Consider the following 25,667-nt stretch of genomic DNA (forward strand, 5'->3'; position numbering starts at 1 on the left):
ATATATATATATATATATATATATATATATATATATATATATATAAATTTACACATATATACTTACATATGTATATATTAATGTTGTGTGTAAATCTCTGAGTTGGGCCTAAAGCACTGACCTGTACCCAGGAAGAGGACCTCATAGCTCCCATCTGCAGCTCTCACTTGATCCACAGCAATAGTGGTGAATTCATAGTCCACGTTGGTTCTGACCACCAGGGGGCGCTTGTGGACTGGGTATACAGCATTGTACATGGTGGGGTGGTTTCTCATGAAGTTGATAACCTCATCCGGGTAATCCTTTGTGGATTTCATGTTGGGGGTAAAAGTGCCTCCCGGACACTATTGACAGACAGATTTATATGTCAGATTTCCTCCTGTCAGTCAGACTGTGGATAATCACTTGTTTGTAAAATAGGGGCAAACCCACTGTCCCAGGTCGAGGGTAGGGGATCTTCCCGGCGTACGCCACCCACTGGTAGTTGGGTCCTTCCTTGTGGGCGAACGGCCCATTGAAGACCATGCGGATGTCGGCCATGGAGTAGACGCAGACCGCTGAGCCTTTAAACACAGACCTGCAGATGGAACCGGAGAGAAAACGCACATGAACTGGCTGTCTGCGTCGAGGCTCGTGAGGACTCTCTACAGCCGGTGGATCGAACTTTCTTCCCACGTCAGCCAGTCTGCCACTTGCAGGAGAGCACAAACGCATTCCCGAACTGACTCAAGTCGAGTCAAGCTGTCTGACACATTGACATACAAACACCCACGTACTGCAGAGAGCCAGCAGAGCACAGACTCATGCTGCTGTGTGGTGGGTGTAGTGTGTTTGGAGCTCCTGTCATGGGGCCCTATCATTAGCACCACATGTGTTTTTATCAGCTGGGTTGGATGTGCTTGTTGCCTATTTCTGAAGATGGGAACAATAACAGTATTTTTTCCACAAATATATTAATCAAGACATGTTTACTATGACTTAGTGCACCCCTCTTCCTGCGTTTGACCTTGATCTGTCTGCATAATTGGTGGACAGAGTTTAGGAAAGCTGTCACCGACTCACCCTGAAACTGAGAAGACTCCATAGATGACTGGGTTCTTGGTGTCTTGAGTTGGCTGGATGTACACATCTCCTGAAAGAGACAATAGGGAAAAAAATGATAGTATTTAGCTCCAGTAAGATATTAGAAAACACATAGTATTGCTGGTCTTAAAGGTTTTATTATGCTGTTTTTTAAGACAAAATCTGTAGTTTTCTGGGACATAGTTTCTGCAAAGCAGCAGTAATTCATTAGAAGTTCACTTTTGAGTTGTGGGCGGGACTAGTTTATTACCCCACCTCCCATCATCTACCTATTTACACGCTTTCCTGCTAGCTTACAGCCCCTCACAACCCCAACCTAACATTACTGGTGCAACATAAATACCGACCAATATTAGAGCTATTCAGCTGTACAATTTTGACCCTGATGCCAGTTTGGATGAGAGAAACGAAGACGTTCATGGATCTATGTGTCTGCAACTGGATGCATAAATGAAACAGAGCAGGGAGTTTGTGGCTTGCAGTATTACGTCACAGCTACAAGCTTTTTTAATCTGCAAATTTCATCTGCATTACCAGAAGTATGGTATAAGAACATGTTAAAAATACATTAAAAACACACATTCAAGTAACAGCGGAATTCCTGCAGATTTAGAAACAAAAGCACTCAGTTAGCCTGAAAAGAACATATCATTACCAGAACGTGTACCTCAGTGTTTAAAGCCCAATGTAGAACAACTATATCCTTTCCTCTGTTTTTGCAGCGTATTAAATTTGACCTCTCTAAGCCCCAGACTACTCAAAGATGGAGACTTTTGCTTCCTTCGGAGGAGAGTTAAGGGACAGCTTTCCCATGAATTGTGGTTACCAGAGCCTCGCTGAGATCCTGAATCTAAACTCTTCCAAAGCTGAAACTACAGTGTCTGAGCCTCAGCGGGGAATAGAAGTGAAACAGAGATGTCTGATGAAACATGGCTTTAATAGAAGCCATATGCATCCAGTGACTCTGGAGCAGAGCCAGCGGTGAAGCCGGAGTATCCTCCGATGGTTTCATGAGGGAAGTGCAAGGAAAAAACAATACAGGAGAAAACTGAAATAAATTCTGAGCAGGCTGAGTACACATTTATTGTTTGTGTCAAAGGTATCAACAGCTGGAGTTCCTTGTTTGAACAGGTCTTAGACAGATAATTATCCATGGTTAGGAATCCTTAGAAAGAGAAGAGCTGTGAAATCTGACTCTTTCCTTTCTGACAAAAGCTCTTTCTTATTTTCTTTGGATTTTCCTCAAATATCACTTTAATGAAGTGGAGAGAAGGCACTGAAATCCTGATGCAATGCGACTCAGCTCTCACCGATATGCATTACATAAACAGAAACGTTTCTACTAAAAAGCTTTCCACTCAAGAAAGAAGTCCCCAGTCTAAAGAAAAAAAATTTGATTTTTTTTTTTTTTTTATGACAACAGAAAAAAATCTCCTCACATGCCTTTGTATGAAAATGACAGATAATGATGGCGTAGTAAAGCAAAATTAACTTTTGGCAAACTCTGCGAAAATTCATGACCCGTCTGACGCCAGTCTGACAGACCCCTGGCTGGGGAAGGAAAGAAAAGAGGTAAATCAGAGAACTGGAATACGTTGCATCATTCTGGCTTCAGTTCTTGATGTGTTAGATCAGACAGTCTTTTAGGCACTTCACATTCACACCTCTAATTGCTGGAAGCATGATACAGAGAGCCAAGAAAAGTTGCATTATCTGCAATAATGCTAGTGTGAATGCTTTATGCTGGAAAGTAGTTGCTGAAGATGCTGAAGCTTTTTGCTAAAAATGGTGAAAGAATTTACTTAAACTGCTGAAGGGATTTGCTGAACCTGTTTGCAAAATGTTATATTTGCTAAAAGACTGGAAATTTTGTTAAAGAAGTACAAAAGAGCACTAAAGTTGTATTGAAGTAAAATTGCTTAAAAATCCCTAATACATGCCAATTTTTCAAAAATATTTAGTGTTGCTTCAATATTAGCTGAACTCCAAATTAGCCCTTAGTAGATTCCAAATTATCCAAAAAGCTAGCTCATTGCTTAAATATTAGCTAAATTCCAAATTAGCCTAAAATTGCTTGGTAAACTAAATTAGTCAAAAACGTTAGTCTGTTGTAAAAAATAGAAGCTAAACTCTAAATTAGCCTAAAAAACCCAGTAGATAAAGTATCCAAAAATGTTAGCATGTTGCTAAAATAGAAGCTAAACTCTAAATTAGCCAGTACCGCAGTATATAACCAATTATCCAAAAATGTTGGCATCTTGATAAAATAGAGGCTAACTTTAAATTAGCCTAAAAAACCCAGTAGATAACAAATTATCCAAAAATGTTAGCATGTTGCTAAAATATAAGATAAACTCTAAATTAGCCTATAACCCCAGTAGATAACAAATAACCAAAAAACGTTAGCATGTTGCTAAATATTAGCTAAACTCTAAATAAGCCTTTAACTCCAGTAGGTAAATTATACAAAAACGTTAGCATCTTGATAAAATAAAAGCTAACTCTCAATTAGCATAAAAAACGCAGTAGAAATTTTTTTCCAAAAATGTTAGCATGTTGCTAAAATAGAAGCTAAACTCTAAATTAGCCTATAAAAACCACAGCAGATAACAAAAAAACAAAAAACGTTAGCATGCCGCTATATATTAGCTAAACTCTAAATAAGCCTTTAACCCCAGTAGGTAACAAATTATCTAAAAATGTTAGCATCTTGATAAAATAGAAGCTAACTCTAAATTATCCTAAAAAACGCAGTAGAACAAATTATCCAAAAATGTTAGCATGTTGCTAAAATAGAAGCTAAACTCTAAATTAGCCTATATCCCAGTAGATAACAAATTATCCAAAAACGTTAGCATGTTGCTAAAATAGAAGCTAAACTCTAAATTAGCCTATATCCCAGTAGATAACAAATAAGCCAAAAATGTTAGCATGTTACTAGAATAGAAGGTAAACTCTACATTAGCCTAGAACCCCAATAGAAAACAAATAAGCCAAAAACTTTAGCATGTTGAAAAAACATTACGTAAATTCAATTTTTTTTTGAAAATCACCATAAAAGATGCTATAAATACCAAAAACCCAAGCATGTCCTGACCGAGCTGAACGTTTTGATACCAAGATTACTGAAATCTCTGAAAGTGTGATTGAGTTTTTATGTGCCAAAAACCGTACAGAAAGGAGCAGGAGATCCATTATGGTGTGAATGCTTCCAAGCCTCCACACAATAAAGTCAAAAAACATAAAGAGACTGTCTGAAGCTTTTAGCAAATAGTTACTCAGAGATACTTTTAAAAAATTATAGTTTCATGCCTTTATTTCTTTGATTTTGCCCCTAAACTTGTAATAATGTTCATTTGAAAGGATTGGTGGTTGAAACTGAAAGCCAACAATGTGCAGCAACAAAAACAAGGTTTACTTGCTGACTAATCCATAATTATAGAAACCGCAAATTTATGGTTTTACGATTTCATTCTTCTTTCTGTGTGGAAAGCATTTTCATGTCCTTTTCTGTCTCCGAGTTTGCTTTTTCCCATGGCGAAACACTGAATGCCTTCCACTCCACCTTCTCCCTCGTGTCCCCATGCATCCACTCTGATGTCTCTGCCGGGCTCCATCAGGACCAGCGAGACTGGAGACAGTCCATTTGTACCAGACCGTCTGCGGTTTGTGGGAAGAGCAGCCCCAGCGCTGTGGGATGTTCCACTGCACCTCAGGATCCACAATGACCTCACCGCAAGTCCTCATCGGCGCTGGAGACACATGACCTGCAGCTCTGCACAGACTGCTCTCGCTTCAGCAGCACGGACAGAGCAGGGCTGTTCTGTCACGAGCGCGGAGTGCTCCTGATGCATGACAAACGACGGCAGAGCCTCAGCACTGCACAAGCGCCAGAATTCAGTTCAGCTTGTGGTTCCAGACGGATTTTTATAACTACAGTTGAAATGTGGAACACCGGTTTTAAACAGTAACCATTAAAGTTTCTACATTTTATTGAAACTTTTGCACCAAAACAGCAATGTTTTTTGTTGTTTACGTACAAATAAGTTGAGAAAATTAAATTAAAAAAAAAATCGTGTGCCAATTTGTTTTAAAAAAGGAATATAGATCTTAAACTTGATATATTAAAGTTCCACTTCCATCATCCTTTTGATCTATTCTAGACCTAAAAGAGTTCCCTGTGGTCTTTTAATTATGATTATGCCATTTTAGGACATAGTTTCTGCAGAGGAGCAGAAGTTCATTAGAAAATCCTCTGAGTTGTGGGCGGGACTGTTTGAGCAGAGCAAGCCCGCCCCCCTTTCTTATCACCCATCTGTTTGCACCAATCAAACATTATCAGTGCAACAAGAATGGTGAGCAATATTGGAGTTATCCAGCTGTACAATTCTGAGCCAGATTCCAGCTCTGACGAGAAATCAAAGACGTTCATGGATCTATTTGAATGGTGCTTGTGGCTTGCCGTACAGTTTCTGTCACTTTTTTTCGACCCCAATTTGAAAAAGAAATACAACAATTTTCATCCTAATTGTCTTAGATAGTCCCTCAATTATAAGAAAAATGCCACAAATATAAGTAACAAACACCAAAAACATGCTTTTTTTTTATAACAGTGGGTCTTTAAATTCAGTTTTCTAACAGGAGGATCTGACATTAAACATCAACACTGAGCCCAGTTAGATTGTTGCAACTGTGTTTCCTCAAATACGCTTTGGTTTATGGAGACTCAGCCAATTTACAACACTTTTACATACTAATTGTTAAATATTTTTAAAAAGATGAGACAAATAATGTATTCATGGATAGATGCTTATGGCTTTAATACAAAGTCAGTAAGATAATAAGAAAGATTTCCGGAAAAAAATCTGTTGAAAATCCTGTTTTTTGAGTTTTTAACATGTATTTGTGACATTTTTCTTATAAAAGAGAACAAATGTAATAAGAAATCATTTCGTTTTTGCATTTTCGAGTATTTCTCTTCTTAAATCTCTGTCAATCAAACTGTCACTACTCAGGCTATTCAGCTCAGCACCAAAAGCCACGCCCCCTCAGAGGAGATTTTGGAAACAGAGGCTTCAGATCAACATGAAAAATGGCTTTTAAAGACATTTAGGTTGTGGAAATTTTGGTTAAAAATTCATAATCATAATCATAATCATTTATTTAATTTTTTAAAAAATTGTCATAGGGGGACAAAAATAGTAAATAGTAAAAAAAAAAGTCCAGAGTCATAGCAGCTGTCATTATAATGCCAGGGATGTCATATATTCCCTTTAATCCCGTCAGTCATGCGAGTGACAGAAGGGCTGGGATGATCCACGGAGAGTAGGAATGATTCCAGTTGCTTTTATGACTCTGTATGTGTGGTTCTCTGCTTTTCAAATTCTCTAAAAAAAAAAAGGTTTTCCAAAGGATGCAAACATCTAGCATTATGTGTGATTTCAGCGAACATACCAAAGTCAAGCTCAAAGTACCACAAATGTCTAGATTAACACGCAACAGTCCGTGATACCTTAATCTAAAGCTGCAGCTTTCCTGGTTTTCTTCTTAGCATCGCTCTACATAAGAAGACGTGCTGAAAGCTCCGGGTTGTGTGGTCCTTCAGTGCAATGAGCTGCTTTTCCTCACAGAACATCTGAGCGAACGTGGATTAGGATCACAGTGAAACGAGAAGGGAGAGATTCCCAAACGACAGAGTTATCTGTCAACATGGAGTTTTTTTTGTGTGTTATGAAGAGCTTCGGTAATGCTGACACGACTGAGTTCTCACTTTCACATCTGCCAGTTTTTGTTTGAGGTCATGGACATTTTCAATATGCTGCAAACTCGACCCAAGCAGATCCATTACGGAGACGTGGAAACTAATCTGAGAAAAATCAGCAGTTTGTCATGATTGAGGTCAGTTTTGGACGATTTGCTGCCATGGTGATTGGACAGCGAGTGTTGCCATTACTACATATGAGGGAATGTGGTGCACAGTGACCGATGTTTGGGTGGAGTGATGGGAAAATCCTAACAAACTGAAATAGGAACTGAACTCACTCAGCTCGTCAAAGTGCGTCTCGGTGCCGTCAGCTTCGGGCACGGAGCAAATGAGCCGAGCCTTCAGAAACGTGCTCCACTTGTTGACCAGACAGCAGTGTCCGCCGTCGTCGTTCTGCACAACACAAAAACACACAATGACGTGTCTCCAACAGCAGAACCCAAACCTGCCGTGAATAAAGGAGTGTTTATGTTTAACTAAGTGACTTTACAAGGAAAGAATAATGAATATTTGCATCAGTTCACCCTCTAAGATAACTCACCAGGCAGATCCGTCCAATCCTGGACTGGGTCATGGGACTCTGACCCATCTCAGAGACTTTCTCACGGAAGAAGAAGTAGAGTTTGTCATCGTTCTTCTCAGCACTGTCTGGGATGAGGTGTGCATGGACAAAGGTGGGATCTGAAAGAAGCAAAAAAAGTAGAAGAAATGAGGAAAAAGCATTATATAACTGTAAGAAAGGGTATTTCCCTTTTCTATTCATAAATCCATAAAGTTTTGATATTTTTCTAACCTTTTTGACACATAGACTTTAGTATCTTAACCACATCAAGTACTGTATTTTTTGAAGAATACGTTTTTTTGTACTGTTTGGTTGGAAGTGCAACTTATCCTTTGGGATATTCGACCTATTTGTGATTAAAAAATAAATAAATATAGAGTTATACTGTATTTAGTGTCCAGATGTGTCCTGATTGTGCTTTTGTGCTTCTTTGTGTGTGTGTGCATGTTATGTATTTGTACATAAAATGTATTTAACTAGAACATTTTAAATTCCAGCACTACTGTTAGTCCGAATGCTTTTTGCTGAAAGTAGTCACTGAAAATGCTGAAGCTTTTTGCTAAAAATGGTGATACAATTTACTTTTACTGCTGAAGGGATTCTCTGAAAATGCAAAAAATCCCCAATACATAACAATTTAGCAAAAAATGGTTAATGTGTTACTTAAATATGAGCTAAACTCCAAATTAGCCCAAAAAATGTTGGTAGATACCAAATTAAACAAAAAAAAGCTAGCTTGCTGCTTAAATATTAGCTAAACTCCAAAATAGCTTAAAATTTATCAGTAAACTAAATATGTTAGCATGTTGCCAAAATATTAGCTAAACTCTAAATTAGCATAAAAAACCCTCAATAGAGGCCAAATTAGCCAAAATCGTTAGCATGATGCTAAAACATTAGCTAAACATAGCCCATGAATATGTTTAAATATTTATTTATATTGTTGCTAATCTACTTAAAACTATGACGTTTATGAATACCAAAAATACAAGCTTTAATGTCCTGAACGAGCTGAACATTTTGATACCAAGATTGTTGAAATCTCTGAAAGTGTGATCTGAGTTTTTACTTGCTGAAAAATGTAAAGAAAGGGATGTAAAAACTCAAATGCTTACTAAGCATTCACACAATCAAGTGTATTTTTGAACCATGTGGCAAACTTAACTGGCCAAAATTAACTGGTATTATTCCCTCCGTACTGGACTGCTCAGTGGAAACGGGGCTAAAAAGACAGAAGTACCGCTGAAAGCTGCCGTGATTCAGATGCAGCTCCTGAAGTAGATGGTAAAACTCACCCATGAACCCAAACATGGAGATGTGACTACAGAGGATTTTGTGGAGCTCGTCACAGTAAATAAACCTGATCTCTCAACATCATCCGTGTCTTCCATGCATTGTAAATAGTATATACAGTCAATGTAGCGATGAGGCTAAAACGTTTGATGGTAGCGTCTAATTCGATGTGTGTTGAAATATTGGTGTGAGCGAAGCGTTACGTCAGGTTTGGCGAAGTTGCTCAGACTTTTGTCCTAAAATTGTGACTTATATATGATCTTTTTTCTTTTATACTTTGCATTTTTGAAGTGACTAATACAACTTTTACTCTAAATAATTCAGTAAATCTGTCGTTTGGTCTGAGTTGACATTCCCTCTGTGTGGTTCTGTAAACTGTTTCTTCTCTGGAACCTGGAGAGGAGGTAGTAACACAAACATGCACAACACAAACACCCACTCAGCTGTGAAAAGCATTTAAGCGCCACAGCGATGGATTTTCTAATGGGTCCACCGCTGAGAAAAATCTATCCGTGAGCAGCGCCAAGAGAAGAATTGGAGCAAACTTTATTTCCATATGAATTTCTGTTCCATCCAGAAGCTGCACACTTGAGGTCGTTAACGTTTATTATTTTCACGAACTTTATTTCATGACAGAGAAGCATTGTTACGTGACATCAAACGCAGAAACACCTCGGCCTCCTATTGGCTGCGTTACTGGGTCACTAGTGGACTCACAATGCAGATGGGGCCTCCACACTGTGAGTCTGGAACCCTAAATAAGGACAAGTGAAAAAGCCGAAGCGAGGGGGGCGGAGCGGACCACTGTGGTGTTGGGGGAGGGGTACTGTCACATCCATGCCTGATTAGCAGGACTCAGGTGTCCTGATTCGGAGCATCCCTAGCAGGGCACTGTTGTCAGGGCAACGGGGTCAGGAGCGAATTTAGGAAGAAATATGTGCCCGAAAACATCGAACAACTTGAATAATTATTGATTTTTAGCGATGACCCACATTTAGGCTGATATAACCAATACAGATTATTTGAAACAAAAAAACAGATTCTTGGATGTCTGGGAGACGGCAATGAAGTGTTAAAAACACAAAGAGGAATAAATTAAAACGGTGTTGAAGCGACGAGGACAGGAAATGAAGCTGGACGCGGACCAAGCTGTGCGTCCAGACATTACCATTTAACCATCTGGAGTTGTACTGATCCGTCCTCATGCCTGTCTGCTTCCCCAGAGTACGAAAGATAGCAGAGTCTGTTCCCATGAAATCAATGTAGACTCCGGCGTAGAGCTCTCCGTCTGTCAGTCACAGAAAGAGAGGAAAAAAGGGTTAAAGCTGACGGGGTCAAAGGTGAGAACATTTTCAGATGAACATACAGGACGAGGTGTCGATCACGGTTGACTGAAATGTTAATTGACGGTTGAACAATTCCTCAAGGATTCATCAAAAAACACGTGCAGCTAGATTAAGTCTTTCATTCCTGCAGGTATTATACCAATCAGGATGGAGGTAAACGACAGAAACTAACCTTTCTTACAAGCTAGAGGTCAACAAAAAGTTATCTTGAGTCCAGAAAAAAAATATTCCAACACATTTTTGTCCAGTGTTACGGCTTTTTTTTTTCTGTGTATTTCTGTCAGAGTGGGACGTCTGTGTGTTTTGTGGATCTTTGTGTCTGTCCAGTGACAATACTCCAAACTCACGTTTTGACGTTTTGGGTGTCCCCAACTCCTAATTTTTTTTAAAGTGCTGGCTGTTCCCATTAAATCATGGCTCCCCAACCTCTTAGGTGAGGAGCCGCTATTTATTTATCAATAATTCCCAAAATGGAGGAACAACAACCTGCTTCTATTAGTTTGACTGATGAGCGTCTATACTTGGATCAGTTGTACAGACTATAATACTCATATCAATGTGTTTATGGATAATGCAGAAAAAAAACAACCAGGCAACTGAAAGTTTGATAAAAATTAGGGCTGTGAACATCAACGTGATTAATCAGAAAATATTCAATTGATGGAAATTAATTACCGTATTTTCCGGACTATAAGTCGCACCGGAGTATAAGTCGCAGTAGCCAAAAAATGCATAATGAAGAAGAAAAAAACATATATAAGTCGTTCCGGAGTATAAGTCGCGCTTTTAAGAGAATAGTCCAACATTTATGGACAAATTCAACAAGCCTGACGTAACGTTGCATTTGACATCAAATGCAATTCGTGCGTCAAATTCTAGTCTGCTGAATCTTTTGATATGCGTCTAATTTAATGCTCAATACTTGTCCAAGAATGTGTTCCTTAACTAGACACTCACTGATTAGATTATCAGGAACGTTTGTTTTGAACGTAACTTCTTCTTCTTCGTTTCTGTCAGCTGACAGCAGTAGATACTGATACACAAACCCTCAGTGCCCTCTAGTGGTTGATATTGGGAAACAACCACCAAAAGGAAACCGGTTTAAGTGGGGAAAATAACAAATATGAGCCTATTTATGTCTAACAAAATCACATATAAGTCGCTCCTGAGTATAAGTCGCACCCTTGGAAAATCTATGAAAAAAGTGCGACTTATAGTCCGGAAAATACGGTATACCTTGCAGAGCAGCAGTCTTTCTCTTTGCCTCTGCAGTTCAGGCTTCCACGGCGTTAAAACATTTCATCGGGTATTATCCCACTTATACCATGGTTATTTACAAAATAAATAAATATTCAATTGGTTGTTAGTATTTACATTTTTTTTTTTTGTGGTTTAGATCACATTTTCAAAAAAAATGAAGAAAAAATGTTCTGTGTTTCTGTTCAAAAGCTGCATATTGTCATTAAATCTACCTTGTGATTAATTGTTATTATTCTCAATACAAAAGTGTGATTAATCTGATTTATTTTACATTTAAAATTAATGTTTTAAATGTAAAGTTTTGGGTTTGATTTCCTATTTGGATTATTGGGAGATTATAAGGAGTTGGAAAATACTGGAACAAAAAAAAAGTTAAATGTGATTAATCACGATTAATTTTTCCAGATTTGCGATTAATTAGTTAATTTTTTTATCGATTCCTAATAAAAATGTAAAGTTTTTGGCTCTAAACCGGGACGTTTCCAACTTTCTTTGTTTGGTCAGAGTGACACATCCTTCCGTGAGAGTTATGTAAGACAGCTTTGGCGTGGTCAGCCGTAGACCGAGTTCATACGCAGGAGCGAAAGAGAAGCTCTTTCTTCCTAAGACACACAAATACGCAGAGGGCAAGAGGTCGCTTATCAGCGGCCTTGTCTGACCACCTGTACGCTGCTGACAACAAAAGTAGGACCACACATTAACGGGGATCCATCCATTTGACCAGATAAGGAGCTCCTGACAGACTAGCCGACACTCAGAGCATTATTGTTGAGTGATGCCTCCCCCTCACCAAAAAAGACAAATATTCTCTGGTTTCAGCATCTAAATGGTAGAATTTTTTGCTATTTTGCATGAAGTACACAGATATTTCTGACTTTTTGTGCAAAAAGCTTAAAATGAATAAATAAACTAATGCAAGGATGAATTTCCTTTTAAATTTCAAGTTAAAACTAATCATTTTAATGAATAAAGCGGCCCTCGAACTGCATCTTTTTTAGCAAAGACAACGCAAATATTGCCTTTTTTTAAAAAAAAAAACTAAAATAAATAAAAGATACTCACTGATCAAAGCAGAGACACTGTTCAGTTTGGGGTCATACGGACATTTTCCTTTCCCAGAATCCACTTTGCCAGGTTCAAGCCGGAAAATATATTCCTGCAACACAAAGAAATACTTTATGTGATTGAATTATAAAACTAGTTTCTAAAACCTGTTTAAGGTGAATAAAAACGAACTAAATCAGTTGGAAGCTTTAAATTGTGACTCTGAGGGCACTAAAAAAGACACATCCACAGCACTGCTGGCACTGCTGTGGAAGGAAAAAGAAACACAAAACCAGCTTTCAGTTAGAGAGTGTTGGAGGAAAAACATTGGGACTGTTCCAGGACTCATCCAGCACGCTTCTGATGTTAGTAAGCGAAACAGGTTTTCATTATTCCACTGTTAAGCATGAACATCTGTGTCAACACTGATGCTACGGCAACGTCCAAAAAAAATGGTGAAATGCGTTTGGCAGAGCGGAGTTAAAGTCAGAGCTGTGCCTGTAACCCGCACTCACGTTCATGTTTTCCTTTTCATGCAAAAACAGTTTGTGGCAGAAAAAACAGAAGGATTTATATGAATTAGCAAAAGCAACAAGAAGGTTGCCTTCTAAAAAGTACAAAAAACAAAGATTAGGAAATGGATTCAAGTTTCATTTCATTAGTTTGTGTGTTGTCAGACATTAAAACTTTAAACCTAAAACATTAACAAAAACATGGGAAAAAAAAAAATATCCACGAAATTTCCTTTTCACTTTTTCAACCGCATTGAAAAAAAATGACTTAAGGTGGGAATCAAACCCTAAGAAATCCCCCAGCCCACCTCTGAGCTCAAAGGCTCTGATGAAGGGATGGTGTCTGTTGCTCGACTTGTTCTCCCTCCTGACTGGGGAACCAGTGAAGAGTAGAACCCCTAAAAACAGACACATGGCACAGAGCGCCGCCTCATAGTCAATACTGGACATCGCAAGTTACAAAAATGTAAAAAAATGACGAGGAAAACTGAAAATTGAAAAGAAAAAATGAAAAAGGCAGAACGAAGATGTCAAAAAGTGAGGAACTATAAGAGGAGAAAGAAGGATGTCAAAGGAGATAAGTGGAAAAAGAAAACCAAATTTTATAAGTTTAAATAATAGAGTGAATGTCAGGCGGGCACAGCAATAAAACACCATGCAGAATGGAAACATTAGTAAAGAAAAAAGGCACATAAACACAAAAATGCAGATAAGACACTAATATCAAATGAGAAGAAGAGACTTGTACAAGAAATTATTTACATGATTATCTTCAAAGACATTATTTTCTAAAAAGTCAGAGTTAAAGACCCACTCTAATAAAAAAAATGTGTTTTTGGTGTTTTTAACATGTTCATATGGCGTTTTTTGGAAAGTTATGTTTAATCTCGATCAAAACTGTGCGACTGCATAGCCCCAATATTGCTCGGCACTTCTGTTCAGTAATGTTAGGTTGAGGTTGTGAGGGGCTGTAAGCTAGCAGGAGAGAGTGTAAATAGAGAATGTGAATTTCTAATACAACCAGCGATTACCAGCAATAATGCAAGTGTGAATCCTGCAAACTGAATGTAGCTGTTAAAGATGATAGAGCTGATAGCTGATACGTACTGGAACTGTGAGCTAAAAATGCTGAAGCTGAAAACTTGCTAAAATATTAGCTAAATGCAATTTAGCCAAAAAAAAGGAAAAATGTCTAATTTTGCAAAAACTGCAAGAATAAAGCTAACATTTTAGCTAAACTCCAAATTTGCCTTAAGAACTTGAAAAATTTAATTTTTTCCCAAAACAGCAAGGGTAATACTAACATATTAGCTAAACTCAAAATTTCCCCAAAGAACTTGAAAATTTAAAATTTTTCCCAAAACAGCTAGCGCAATGCTAATATACTAACTAAACTCAAAATTTGCCTTAAGAACTTAAAATATTTCCTTTTTTACCAAAAACAGCTAGCATGATGCTAATATATTAGCTAAACTCCAAATTTGCCTAAATAACTTGAAATTTTTCAATTTTTTCCAAAACAGCTAGCGTAATGCTAACATGTTAGCTAAACTCCAAATTTGCCTAAAGAACTTGAAATATTTCCCTTTTCCCCCCAAAACAGCTAGCATGATGCTCCAAATTTCCCCAAAGATCTTGAAACGATTCAATTTTTCCCAAAACAGCTAGCATAATGCTAATATATTAGCTAAACTCCAAATTTGCCTAAAGAACTTGAAAATTTTTAATATTTCCCAAAACAGCTAGCGTAATGCTAACATGCTAGCTAAACTCCAAATTTGCCTAAAGAACTTGAAATATTTCATTTTTCCCCCCAAACAGCTAGCATGATGCTAACATATTAGCTAAACTCCAAATTTCCCCAAAGAGCTTGAAAATTTTCCTTTTTTTTTTCAAAACAGCTAACGTAATGCTAATATATTAGCTAAACTCAAAATGTGCCTAAAGAACTTGAAAACTTTCAATTTTTCCCAAAAAAGCTAGCGTAATGCTAACATGTTAGCTAAACTCCAAATTTGCCTAAAATAACCTGTAAAAATGTCTAAATTAGTCAATAACAACTAGCATGTAAAATAAAAGCTAAATGCCAAATTATCCTAAAAAATCTAATAGTTGCAGAACATTTAAAAGTTTTTATGGTGACTCTATTTGAAAGTATGTGGAAGTTCACAAGTTTTAAAGTGCATAAAATCCAGTAATCTATGAAATGTCAAAACCTCCACATCAAGCTATATGCAGTTAATTTACAGTCATATTCCCAGAAGAAGCACACCTGTCCTAAAATGTCAGGAGCACAGCGCTGCCATATTTAACATAATCCCAGGCTGACACCGAATCACACGAGGAAGCAGAACATCAAAGGAGTATCCGGGCTGAGTGCTACTCAAGGAGAAGCTGCAGCGTTAACCAGAGAGCGAGAGGATATGAAACCTGCCATGTGGGACACAGCAGCGTCTCTGAACAAGTGGTTTTTGTTTACATCTACTCTTACAGAAGAAAATCTTTACAGTGTGAAGTGACACAACATTTAGGCCACAAGGGACAGGGAAAACGACAAGAGGGACTCTGACCTTTATCTGGATATCTGAACCCCTGATTTAAGCTGCAAGACTAAACAATCAGAGAGGTGAACATGAGTGTGCTGCTATAACGGGGCCGGCAGCTGCTGCAGCAGAGCACCGCCTCCCACCGAGGGAGGGCCGAGCTACAAGACTGATGATGGATGAGAGGCTCCATCAGCAATGATGGCCTTTCGGGGGCTCCCGGCCAGCCAGACAGAGACACAGACCACAGGCTGAGCTGTGGGTGCAGAGGTGATTGGGGAGGGGGTAGAAGAAGGGCTGTTCTTGAGTGACACTTTAGCATTCCTAGACATAAAGGGACGATTGGAGCCGTAATGACTTTAGAGAGTGTCTGGCCAGTTTCAGCAGCGCCAATTTTAAAATAAAAACTAGAAGAGTTGCATTACCTGCGATAATGCTAGTGTGAATGCTTTTTGGCGAAAGTAGTCACTGAAGATGCCTAAGCTTTTTCCTAAAAATGGTGACGCAATTTACTTTAATTACTGAAGGGATTGGTTGAAAATGCAAAAGCTATTTGAAAAATGTTATATTTGTTAAAAGACTGGAAATGTTAAAGAACTATAAAAGAGCGCTGAAGTTTACCTACATTTCTGAAAAATGTGTAGTAAAATTGCTTAAAAACCACTAATACATGCCAATTTTGCAAAAAATATCTAGTGTGTTGCTTCAATATGAGCTAAACTCCAAATTAGCACAAAAAAACCTATGTAGGTGCCAAATTAGCTAAAAAAGCTAGCTCGTTGCTTAAATATTAGCTTAACTCCAAAATAGCCTAAAGAACTTGAAATATTTCCTTTTTCCTCCAAAACAGCTAGCATAATGCTAACATATTAGCTAAACTCCAAATTTCCCTAAATAACTTGAAATATTCAATTTTCCCCAAAACAGCTAGCGTCATGCTAATATATCAGCTAAACTTCAAATTTGCCTAAATAACTTGAAAAAGTTTGAATTTTTCCCAAAACAGCTAGTGTAATGCTAACATGTTAGCTAAACTCCAAATTTGCCTAAAGAAAATTCTTCAGTAATCAAAATTAGTCAAAAACGTTAGACTGTTGATAAAATAGAAGCTAAACTATAAATTAGTCAAGAAAACCCTAGGACACAAATTAGCCAAAACGTTAGCATGTTGCTAAAATATTAGCTTAACTCCAAATCAGCACAAAAAACCTATGTAGATGTCAAATTAGCCAAAAAAAAGTGAGCTTGTTGATCAATTACTAGCTAAATTCCAAAATAGCCTAAAATTGCTCAGTAAACAAAATTAGTCAAAAACGTTAGACAGTTGCTAAAATAGAAGCTAAACTCTAATTTAGTCTATGAAAACCTCAGAAAACAAATTAGCCAAAAACGTTAGCATGTTGCTAAAATATTAGCACAAAAAAATTAGCACAAAAAAACCTATGTAGATGTCAAATTATCCAAAAAAGCTACCTCGTTGATTAAATACTAGGTAAATTCCAAAATAGCCAAAAAATTCCTCTGTAAACAAAATTTGTCAAAAACGTTAGCCTGTTGCTAAAACAGAAGCTAGACTCTAAAATGGTCTATAAAAACCTCAAAAAACAAATTAGCCAAAAATTTTAGCATGTTGTTAAAATATTAGCTAGACTCAAAATTAGCATAAATAACCTCAGCAGACGCCAAATAAAAGAAAAAGCTAGCACATGGGTTACAAGGAAGCTAAAATCCAAAACAGCCTAAAACTCCTCAGAAAAATAATTTAGTCAAAAATGTTAGCATGTTGCCAAAATAGAAGTGTAACTCTAAATTAGCCTAAAAAAATCCCAGTAGATAACAAATTAGCCAAAAACGTTAGCATGTTGCTAAAATATTAGGTAAACTCTATTTTTTTTTAAATTACTATAAAAGATGAAAACGTAGCCCATGAATATATTTAAAGGTTTGTTGCTAATCTACTTAAAATATTAACATTTGAAGACTTCCTCATTCATTTCCTATGGGGAATATCCAGGAGAATCACTAGTCCAACAGCTAAGAGGTTGAAAATGATGGAAAAGAAACAAGGATGATGAAAGTTTTAGGAGCAGAAGGAGATTTTCAGACTGACTGACAGGGTTCTTAAGGAACTAGGGAGTAAAGGTCAAAGTGTCACCACGGCTGCTCACTCGAGTCTTTGGTTACCTGTGACCTGCGTCCTCTGTCCACGTATGTGCAGATGGGGTTGTACGCGCCTGTTCCACACACATACAGGTGGGTCCGGTTCCACGGCTCAATCAGACGGATGAAGTTTCCGCATTCCCCCTTTGGAGGAAAAAAACAGGACTTTTATTGAAAATAAAGTAAGAAATAAGAAATACAAGCATTTGCAGCCAACATTTTTGTTAAAAATGGCTTAGGCCGGCCTAAAACCCCAACTTTTCTTTTGGTATTTCGTCTCTCGTCAAAGAGTTTGGATGGAACTTTTCAAGTGCAACAAGTTAAAATTGACACGTCTAACGTTTGAGATAAGATCCGTTGAGTAGAAGTGTTTCTGTAGCCAAAGTTATCACCAGTGTTTCTGGTCACATGAAAACACAAGAATTAGAATCTATTTCAAGATTATAGCTGATGTTTGATACAAAGAAAATAATCAAAAAGCTTTATTAATAAAGTACTGTTAAACAGCCAGTGCACTAAATGCTTTAAAAGTTTAAGGTTCTTTTATTAGTTTATAATAATCTCAATGGGATTGGGCCTTCATTTTTATCAGAATTATTTTTCATTTATGAACCTCCCAGATTGTACAGTTTGTGGTGCAAGCACCAAATTTGGCATGAGTGTACTCAGGGATCCTCTCTTTCAGGAAAGCCTGTTACCCACGAGAAAATAAGATTTTGAAAACATATATAGTATTTTGTAGAAACCACTCAAGTGTAAAGATGATAAAAAGCCAATTGTTGAGACTGGGGCAAATAAAAATGGAATATCAATCAATCAATTTATTTTTGATTTGTAATGCAAATAGCAATTGCGTGTATGGCCGCCATCTTTACCATTAGCCGCCATATTGTTTTTTTCTTGTAGCCAACATGCTTTAAAGATGAGATCCTAAGGTGTCAAATTTGGTGCTTGTACTACAAAATTCACGATTTGTCTGAACCCAATTGTCCTCACTAAAAGGAGATTTTTACGGAAAAAAATAATATATTTTTTAATTATTTTGTTTAATTTGTATTTTATTATAAAGCTAGTGGCGTACCGTCAGGGCCTGCAAAGCCTTCAGTGAAGGCCTAAATTGAACTACGCTGATCTCCTGGACTTCCATCATGGATGGAGTTCATCTTTAGATAAGCTGGATTTATTGTAATGCTTATTTTGAAGTTTCATGAGTTGTCAATTGTGCTTTGATGTTGTTATTGCAGTGAGAGAAGCACCTGCAGATCTTGTTTCGACAATATGTGCAATTCTAGTGAATTTGGTCGATTTGAATGATCCATATGTGATGGAATTGCTCCATAAATTAATATTTTTATATAACAGGATGGTATTAGAAACATAAAATAGTTAATATTAACGAGGATTGTTTTGGTGGAGGAAGACTGAACGCTCCTGCTACTGTGTAAAGCACTTTAGGATGTTTAGTGACAGGAAATGTTCTGTATAAATAAAGTTGAATTTGAATTTGAACACAAACTTCAAGATGATGAACACATAATATTATATAAAATATAAATAAAAATGACTATTTGTCATCTAAAATTGAGGTAAATGCCTTAGTACAGATTGAAAAACAAATGAATTAAGTGTGCAGAGACAATTTATTTCCAATTTTAGGTAAAATATAAATAAATTGGGAGCCAATTTGATGAAAATTAATTAAAGATGGTAGCCTTTTAAAACATTGCAGTTGATTAATTGACTCAGCTTAATCTAAAGTGCATTTCCAGTTATAGTAAACCTAATATGATCAAACCTGACCATCAGCTGGACTTCGAATGGTTACAAATGTAGGCTTTCTTGTATTATTCAGCATGGATTTGAGCTCCCCCACAACAAGCACAGCAGGGATGATTGCCTTTGACCTTCTGCCTAAACCTGCGTCCCCCCCTGAATAGCTGTTCAATTGTCATCATCTGTCATTCACTTCAGAGCAGCCATGGCCAAGATATCTCACAGTAACCAGTTTTACTCCGTCTTGGAAGGATGAAATTTCAAACCCGCCTCAAACACACACATGTAGTCCAATAGCTGCAGGCAGTGAGCGGTTCAGGTCACCAAAAAGGAATAAATGAACATTCCAGTTGGATAAACAGACGCCGCCAGCAGGAGGGGGGGGGGCTTCATCATTTTCGGAGTCCTGCAAGATCCCACCCCAAGATGAAACAAGTATATGTGTGTGTTTCAGGGTGGAGGGGGGTTACATGTGTGAGCCAAATCAAAGGAGATGGATCCCTTTTAGCATTCATGTTTTTAGCATAAATGTCAATGATGAGTTCCCGTCTCGTCCTGTGGGGGCTGCACAGGCAGCGGCTGTCTGAATCCCATTACCACTTCAGACGGGCCTGCCTTTTCCACTGGTCAATTTAGCTTTTTTATCCATCTCCACCCCACAGAACGTACAGAAATAATAATTAAAGTAGATTTTGTTTGCGGATATGCAGATTTACAGTTAAGGTAAATGTAGAATCCATTTGAAGTCCTTCCTAAAAAGGACAAAGGTTGCACTCGGTGAGTCACTAATTGGTGGCAGCTGCATGCAATCAGCAATCAGGGATGCAAAGACAGTAAATAGGAGCTTCACAGCAAGTCACATACAGGAAGGAGCTAGAGAGGCTCCTCCACTGAACTGGTGGCGCCACAGAAAACATCATGATTACCCAGAGAACATGCTGAAAACATGGTTTTCATTTTACACACGGATCACCTCCAGCTGATAGACTTAGATTTGCAGCAGAAGAGGGGAAAAAAAAAGTTAATTCAGTTGCTTCATGGTAAATTCATTAGGGCTGAGCTTAGAAAAGCTTCATACCAATCATGCTACATTAACATAAAATCACAAAAAAATAAAAATAACTAGAAAAGTTGCATTACCTGCTAGTGTGAATGCTTTTAGTCTCTGGAGATGTTAAGCTTTTTGCTGTAAATGGTGACTTAATTGACTTTAATTGCTGAAGGGATTTGCTGAAAATGCAAAAACTATCTGCAAAACATTAAATTTGATAGGAGAGCAAATTTTGTTAAAGAATTATGAAATAGTGCTAAAGTTAGCCTAAATTTCTGAAACATTTGTACTAAAATTGCTTAAAATCTCTAATGCAAGCCAATTTAGCAAAAAATATTTAGTCTGTTGCTTAAATATGAGCTAAACTGCAAATTAACCTAAACTTCCTCAGCAAACCAAATTAGTAAAAATGTTAGCTTGTTTCTAAAATAGAAGCTAAACTTTAAATTAGCCTGAAAAAACCCCAGTAAATAACAAATTAGCCAAAAACGTTAGCAGGTTGCCAAAACAGAAGTTAAGCTCTAAATTAGCCTAAAAAACCCCAGTAGAAAACAAATTAACCAAAGACGTTAGCATTTTGCTAACATGGAAGCTAAACTCTAAATTAGTGAGAAAAACCCCAGTAGATAACAAATTAGCCAAAAAATGTTAGCATGTCGCTAATAGGGAAATTAAACTCTACATTAGCCTAAAATAACCCCACTAGATAGCAAATTAGCCAAAAACATAAGCATGTCGCTAACAAGCTAAACTTAAAATTAGCCTAAAAAACCTCATAGATAACAAATTGACCAAAGATGTAAGCATATCGCTAATAGGGAAGCTACACTCTAAATTAGCCTAAGAAAAACCCCACTAGATAAAAAAAAATTGGCAAAAATGTTAGCATGTCGCTAATAGGGAAATTAAACTCTAAATTAGCCTAAAATAACCCCACTAGATAACAAATTAGCCAGAAACGTTAGCATGTTGCAAAAATATTTTTTTAAGGTACTATAAAAAATTAATACACAGAACATGACAAGGCATTCACACAAATTTTTGCTATAGAACCCATTTCAATCCTAAGATGGGTATCAATGTCTTGCTCTTATTAAGTCCTATTTAGATAATATTTTCACTGCACTATCATTTTTTAAAATTTAAGTTGATATTTTAAGAAAACTTGCTTTTTCCAAAAAATGTTAACATTAATCTGATTACTTTGTACTATTAGGAGACAACAGTTTATATATCAAAAATATCAATTTCTACTTTGATATAATACTTTAAGTTTTAGACAATAAGCAGATTTTCAAAATGCTACTTAGCGTTTCTGCTGCTAGCTTGACATTATTACCAGTAAATAATAATGCTACCTTATTTTGACTATTCAAGCTACCTCTGTCTTAACCCTTTAATGTTCTGGAGTCACGAGAACACACGAGACAACAGTCCATTAGTCAGTCAGACAACAGTCTAACTGGTAATTGAGAGGTTGGGAACAGAAACTCTCAGAATTCCCCAGATGACTACATCATCTCTGATCTTTGATCATCACTTACGTTGGTGTCTTTCCCTGACAGGACACATTCCGTCTTCCTCTGAGGCGGAACAGGCCAGTGGATCTGACAGCAAGCAAAAAAAGAAGATAATAAATGAGCGGCAAAAGTGAGACGAGGTCGTCCAGTTGTAGATTTGAGAGGAATTCATCTTACTATAAGTGGCTCCTTGTTAATGTCATGTAGATCCAGAGACAGGATGTAGTCTTTGCTTCCCACGTACATGCGGTCGTGGTCCTCATCCATGCGGAGTATCCGATAGTCAGTGGAGTTGAGCAGGAAGGAGAAGTGGTGAGCTGTGTCCGTTGACTTTAACTCTATAAAGATGACCAAAAAAACGGATTAACAAATCTGTTCTAACATAAACTACAGAAACAGGAAACGTGCACACTGCTTTTTCTTGGACACACAGTAACATTATGATAATGTAAATGATATTGCAGTATGCTAACGATAGAAAGCCAACCATCAGACCCCCTTAAATTAATTTATGGGAGCCGTTTGGTCTTCACTCCCCCCAGTTACATCCTGCTGTAATGGGGTTATGGATGAACTCAATCTAGTTATTGACTAGCTTGACAAAGAAAAGAGGACATTAATTGATTCTCAAGGGGAGAGAACTGAATGATAACAGACGTGCAGTGCTAACTACTCATGGCACACCTTTCATAGCAAACATTTGGATGGTTGATGACCCCCAGATATCAGGAAAATAACCGTTTGGCTTTTTTCCCTGTGCCGTGGAGAAGAGAATGTTTCCTTTCATCTCTGATTTCCCTCAGTCAGCAGGAAAAAAGAATGTTGGGAAACTTAAAGTAAGTTCAGTTATACAAGACCAAATCAATATTTAAAGCCTGTTAAAGTAAAACCCTCTGAAGTACTCTGATGTGACACGTGAATACGACTTTATTATGGCCAGCAGTACAAGACTTTAGTTCGTCCGATTTTTACGAAACCTCACAAATATTTTAACAGTTAGCGTCTACAACCACCTCAGAAGTTTCGTTGACCTTTGACCTTGGGAAGTGGCCACCACCTTGAATAAATAAAAAAAAAAACTAGCTTTAGGACCAGCTATCTACAAAAATAACTCCTAGGATTTTTAAAAATCATTTACTAACTTATTTGGCATCAGTGGGAAGCAATTGGCAAAAAAAATAATGGTATTAGACGTGCGCGTGGTGAGCTAGCAAAAGTGGCGTAGTCTTTATACACACACATATTTCAATGTATTGCTATGAAAATGTAATATGTTGATCCTAGGCTGAGGCTTTAACAAGTATTATAGCATAGAATATGCACATATAAAGAATGTGGGCGTGGTTAGCTAATAACCTCTGTTGCTAAGGAAATCCAAAAATGTACTTTTGACAATTTTTATTAAACTAACGTCAATCTGTTCGGTGACCTCCGACGAACAAAACATAAAATGGTTGCTATTAAGATCAAACCATCAGAAAAGCCGCCATTTTGAAAAAAGTGATTTTTCAATCAATTAGATAAATCTAAGACCTGGTTTACAGAAAGAGAAGGGGAGATCAGCGGTGCATAGTGGCTGTTTATTAAGTGAGCTCGGGTCAAAGGTGGGGGTCGAGGGCGTTAATGATGCGTAAAGGCGGGCAGCGAGGGTGGTGATGGTGCGTATGGGCGGGCAGCGAGGGTGAGGGCAGATAGCGACTGCGGGCCATCCAACGCCACTCTCAGTTTTAATTAAACTTTTTTGTTTCAACTTGGGGTAAATAAAAGCAGACAATTGAGTTTAAACTCCTTCTATTTGTAGAAAAAGCAAAATAAAACAAATTCAGTAGAATATCTGGTAACTAACACTAAATAAAATGTTGACAAAGATAGTTAATACATTTGTTAAGGTTGTAAGCAGTTTATTAATATGGCCTTTGTAGACAAGGGTAGACAATGGACTCACTTTAGATATAAATTAATCTTACTAAGTATGTTAACACATTTTATTTGCTTATTGTGCTAATAAATGTCTTATTAACACCTTATAAACACATTATTAATGTTTGTTAATGTGTTAATAAAGCTTGTTAAGGAATTTTATCATAACGTGTTATTGAATATCCAACTTTTACAGAACATGCCTTCTCCATTGCACATAACCCTCATAAAAATACTCCGCTCGAGGAAAAGAAACGTGTTTCTACGCTGGTTATGTTGGAGCATTGACACGAATCCTCTTAAAAAAAGCCTCCCAGCTGCCGGCATGCTGAGCTCTTTCAGAAACTGTGAAATGCTGTTGCCACAGAGCAGCATCCCCACATTCAGCCAGTAAACAACAACAACAACAACATGCTTCTGAAAACTGTTTTCCAGGAATATATCACGTTTTTCACAAAAAATATTAAAATAAGTCCTGCACCAACCACTGATGTGGTTTGATTTCTAAAACTCAATTCTAAGAAAACCACAAGCTAGAGATTGGATTTATTTAAATATTAAATATACACCAGAATAAGACTGCATGTGCAGGATGCAGTGTATTTCTTTGTTCTTGAAAGTATAACTTTGTGGCTTAATGAAAAAAAATCTTAGTTATCTGTAAGTCCCCAAAAAAATATTGATTATTGTGAATTATTTTGATTATTTTTGTTTTCACTCTTGAGTTCACCTTGAAAGGTGACATATGAAATTAAATGTACTATTATTTTTATTATTAAAAAGTGTTTGGAATGGTAGTATCTTTAATAATTAAGGAAATAAACAAAAATATGACTTAAAAATGAAAGAATAAAAACCAAACAAAAAAAAGAATCAAAGTTAAACATTTGTGGCAGATAGAAAAAGGGCAAAAAGACAGATGAGCTCACCAGCTAATGACCCAACAATTGAGTGATGATTAACTTAACACAGGTGTCAGACTAATGAAGCTGATGAGGAGAAGAAGACAATAGATATGTCTGAGTTCAATCTACTCTTTAACGGCTAAAAACATGTATAGTGCAGCACTATCCACTGCCCTGGATTTTAAAAGCAATTCGGACACCTCACTTATTACTCTTTTTTTTAAAGACAAATATTACCATTTCCCAAAGTAAAAACCTAGTAAACATGAACATATTATAGAGACTATTTCTGAATCTAATGTGATCTGATGAGAAAAACTTGCATGCTGCATAAACAATTAAACTTTACATATGAAAAATTGTTAATTGCAGTCTATATTCACCAATCTAATGTGTATTGATGCTCACTTGCTTTTTTACAGAGACTTCTGGGTAATTTCTAAGGCACTGGAATTTGGAATTGGAGATTCGGACAGCACTACAAAGTGGCAAAAGCACATATATAGTGCTCTATGTAGTGACTACGTAGTGCAGTAACATGTTTTGGCGAATGTGTTATCCACTAAGGTTGTTAGGCTACTTTTGTTTTTAACTAATGTTTTAGAAACATGTTAACATTTTTGACTAATTTTACTGAGAATTTTTTGTGTATTTTGGAGTTTAGCTTCTTTTTTAGCAACATGCTAACATTTTTTGCTAATGTGCTATCTTTTGAAGTTTTTATAGGATAATTTAGAGTTTAGCATGTATTTTAGCAACATGCTAACATTTTTGGCTAATTTTACTGAGAATTTTTAGTGTATTTTGGAGTGTAGCTTCTATTTTAGCAACATGCTAACGGTTTTGGCTAATTTTCGTTACAAATTTCGTTTTAGGCAAATTTAGTTTACTAAGAAATTTTTGGCCATATTTTAGTTTAGCTGGTATGTAG

General features: G+C 37.0%; 1 protein-coding gene across 2 annotated transcripts in view; it reads right to left on the reverse strand.

Annotated features, from left to right (window-relative positions):
* The window catches only part of sema3fa (sema domain, immunoglobulin domain (Ig), short basic domain, secreted, (semaphorin) 3Fa), a 79,092-nt gene that overhangs the window by 7,704 nt on the left and 45,721 nt on the right, over positions 1–25,667 (reverse strand). The window contains exons 3-13 of one of the 2 annotated variants that reach the window (XM_024270992.2): positions 22,089–22,249; positions 21,936–21,998; positions 17,592–17,711; positions 13,173–13,262; positions 12,371–12,464; positions 9,871–9,990; positions 7,389–7,528; positions 7,126–7,240; positions 1,063–1,132; positions 433–577; positions 122–344 (exon numbers count right to left, since the gene is read on the reverse strand). In XM_024270992.2, coding sequence (XP_024126760.1) covers positions 122–344; positions 433–577; positions 1,063–1,132; positions 7,126–7,240; positions 7,389–7,528; positions 9,871–9,990; positions 12,371–12,464; positions 13,173–13,262; positions 17,592–17,711; positions 21,936–21,998; positions 22,089–22,249 — 1,341 coding nt within the window. The remainder of the gene's footprint in view (positions 1–121; positions 345–432; positions 578–1,062; positions 1,133–7,125; positions 7,241–7,388; positions 7,529–9,870; positions 9,991–12,370; positions 12,465–13,172; positions 13,263–17,591; positions 17,712–21,935; positions 21,999–22,088; positions 22,250–25,667) is intronic. The other variant, XM_024270993.2, reaches the window with a different exon arrangement.

This window comes from Oryzias melastigma, linkage group LG5, assembly GCF_002922805.2.
Source record: "Oryzias melastigma strain HK-1 linkage group LG5, ASM292280v2, whole genome shotgun sequence".
Classification (NCBI taxonomy): domain Eukaryota; kingdom Metazoa; phylum Chordata; class Actinopteri; order Beloniformes; family Adrianichthyidae; genus Oryzias; species Oryzias melastigma.